Raw genomic sequence first — 2,655 nt, forward strand, 5'->3', positions numbered from 1 at the left:
GAGGTGATCGCTTGGGACGTAGGGACGTTTTTCATTGCCGCTCATTTCCGCATTCGTGCTTCGCTCCATGAGCTTGTTGTCATTCAGGTTTACGGCCCAGCCGATCACTCTCGATCGGCGGAATTCCTGGGGGAACTCCAAGCCAAGGTCACCACGGTGACCGCCGCTGCGCTCCCGGTGCTAGTGGGTGGGGATTTCAACCTGATTCGGTCGGGAGCGGACAAAAACAATTGCAACATAAACTGGCCTAGGGTGACCATGTTTAATTCTGCCATTGCTGCCATGGCCCTTAGGCAAGTGGCCAGGACGGGCGCGAGGTTTACTTGGACTAACAAGCGACTCGACCCGGTTCGCTCGGTGTTGGATCGAGTGTTCATGTCTTCGGACTGGGAAATGGGCTATCCTCTTTGCTCGTTGGTCGCGGAAACGCGTATTGGTTCGGACCATGTTCCGCTGATCTACTCCTCAGGGGAGGATAGATTGCGCCGTAGCCCTGGTTTCTTCTTCGAAACGGCTTGGTTTGAGACGCCAGGCTTCGAGGAGATCTTCAAGGAGAAATGGTGGGCTTGCGTTCACTAGGTTGGGCCGCAGCGGGGCCCGATGGAGTTCTGGAACGCGGTCGGGGGCCGACTTCGGGCTAGCCTCAAGGGGTGGGGAGCCAACCTAGGGAGAAATGACAAAGTGCTTAGGGCTTCGCTCCTCGATGAGATTAAGAGGATTGATGCGGAGGCTGACGCTCGAGTCTTCTCAGAGCAGGAATGTGCTCATCGATATGCCCTCGAGGGGCAGGTCGAGGCTCTGCTGCGTGTGGAGGAAGAGTACTGGCGTCATCGTGGTGGTCTAAAATGGACACTTAAAGGCGATGCCAACACCAAGTACTTCCACGCCTACGCAAACGAGTGGCGTAGAAAATGTGCTATCCTCAGGTTGCAATCGGACCAAGGGCTCCTGCTGCGACAAGAGGATATCTCCCATCACATATATGAATTTTACATCAACTTGATGGGTTCTTGCGAGGCTCAGGGGAGAGGCCTTCGCGCGAACGTGTGGGATCCAGCCCAATACGTTCTGGAGAGGGAAAACGACGAGCTGGGGCTTGCTTTCCTCCCCGAAGAAATTGACGCTGCCCTAATGGGCATGAAGTCGGACACTGCCCCGGGACCGGATGGGTGGCTGGTGGCTATGTTCAAGCGCTTTTGTCCAATTCTTAGAGGGCCAATCTTTGACTACAGTGGAGGGTGCTTGTAGTACACACGATTCTTATCGATCCTGGCTCGTGCGCCGTGCGCGGCCGGCCCAACGCTTGGCCGGTCACAATGGTTTACCTATTTCCTGTCATTACTGCAGATGTGTACACTAACCAAAGTTTTAAATAGCGCGTGGCGGACCTTCTTAATGCTATAGCGGTGCTATAGCGCGCTATTTAAAATGTTTGCTTATATATTTGGACAAAAGAACCATAGCGCAAGACCTCTTCTAAATGCCATAGCGCTTAAAACCATGACACTAACTGACAATTTTTTGGGCTGGGCCTGGTATTTGGGCGTACGTTGGAATTTTTTTTTTAGGCAGAAACACGCACTTTATTACTCAATAACAAGGTTTACAGGTATTTTGTTGGGATCAAAAGGTTGACCCAACCAAGTATGTCTTCCAATACCTAAAGTAGCTGCGTGTTTTGCGAGGCAATGAGCCTCAAAATTGAAATTTCTATGCTCATGAACTAAAATACATTTGTCAAGCATATTCTTCCGATCTACGAATTCTTTGATGGTTGCACCATATGGACCAGCTGCTTCTTGTTCTACGTCTTTGATGACCTCTTGACTATCAGCTGGTAAACAACATTTCTCGGTGTTAGGTCTTCAGCTAGTGCTATACCCTCTCGGCAAGCTAGAGCTCCCATTATAGCCGGATTTGATATATTCTCCACAACAATCGCTGAAGCTCCAATGTATGTTCCATCCACGTTTATTTTTGAACACCCCCAGAAGGCGGGATCCATCTCTGAGTCCTGTCACGAGGCGGGACTGGGCCTGTGAGCCTTGGAGTCTTGATTGACTCAAGCTCTGCTATAAAGGATAACACAAACTGTTGGACGGAGCGTGGACGCTGAAAAATGCTTTCGAGGATAGCTTTCCTTCTCGCGTACGGGCACACGTTGGAGATGCTGTAACGGCTGCCGCCAGGAATAATCCACGCTTTGACCGCCTTGGCTGCGTTGTTGCCTCCTTGGTCCTTGTGACAGTTGCAGGTGGTCAAGCATGCACGTACACACTTCTTTCGCGGGTGCTCATGAACTATTCGCGGTCTGCCTCGATTTTCTTATTTTATAGGATACTTATGATTTGTTTTATTTTGATCTAAGATAAAGTTTGTCTTATTTACTTTAATTTTTTCATTATTATTTTGGTTTCCTTTCTAACCCTTTTAGGCCTTTTAAATGGGAAATTCAAAGCCATGTCATTCAAAATTGTACGTCTTGCACTGTCTATTGACAACATCCATATGGTTTTGAGTTTTAGTAGTTAACTATTAAACTTGTTTCATGGTGGCACCATCGGCGGGTGGTTGGTTGGCGACTAGATCATTCACCTCTCGAGTATCGGCGAGTGGTCGTTTGGCGCTTGACTTCCTCTGGTGAGTTGCTGCTCC

General features: G+C 49.4%; 1 protein-coding gene across 1 annotated transcript; it reads left to right on the forward strand.

Moving 5' to 3' along the window:
- The first annotated feature begins 600 nt into the window (after window positions 1–600).
- Window positions 601–1,248, forward strand: LOC141042200 (uncharacterized). Its single transcript, XM_073509721.1, has one exon. The coding sequence runs from the start codon at window positions 601–603 to the stop codon at window positions 1,246–1,248; it is 648 nt and encodes a 215-aa protein (XP_073365822.1).
- The last annotated feature ends 1,407 nt before the right edge of the window (window positions 1,249–2,655 follow it).

Source organism: Aegilops tauschii, chromosome 3 (genome assembly GCF_002575655.3).
Source record: "Aegilops tauschii subsp. strangulata cultivar AL8/78 chromosome 3, Aet v6.0, whole genome shotgun sequence".
NCBI lineage: Eukaryota > Viridiplantae > Streptophyta > Magnoliopsida > Poales > Poaceae > Aegilops > Aegilops tauschii.

What these genes read in the sequence shown, in the direction of transcription:
- LOC141042200 (XM_073509721.1), top strand. Translation starts at nt 601, where the DNA reads ATGGAGTTCTGGAACGCGGTCGGGGGCCGACTTCGGGCTAGCCTCAAG.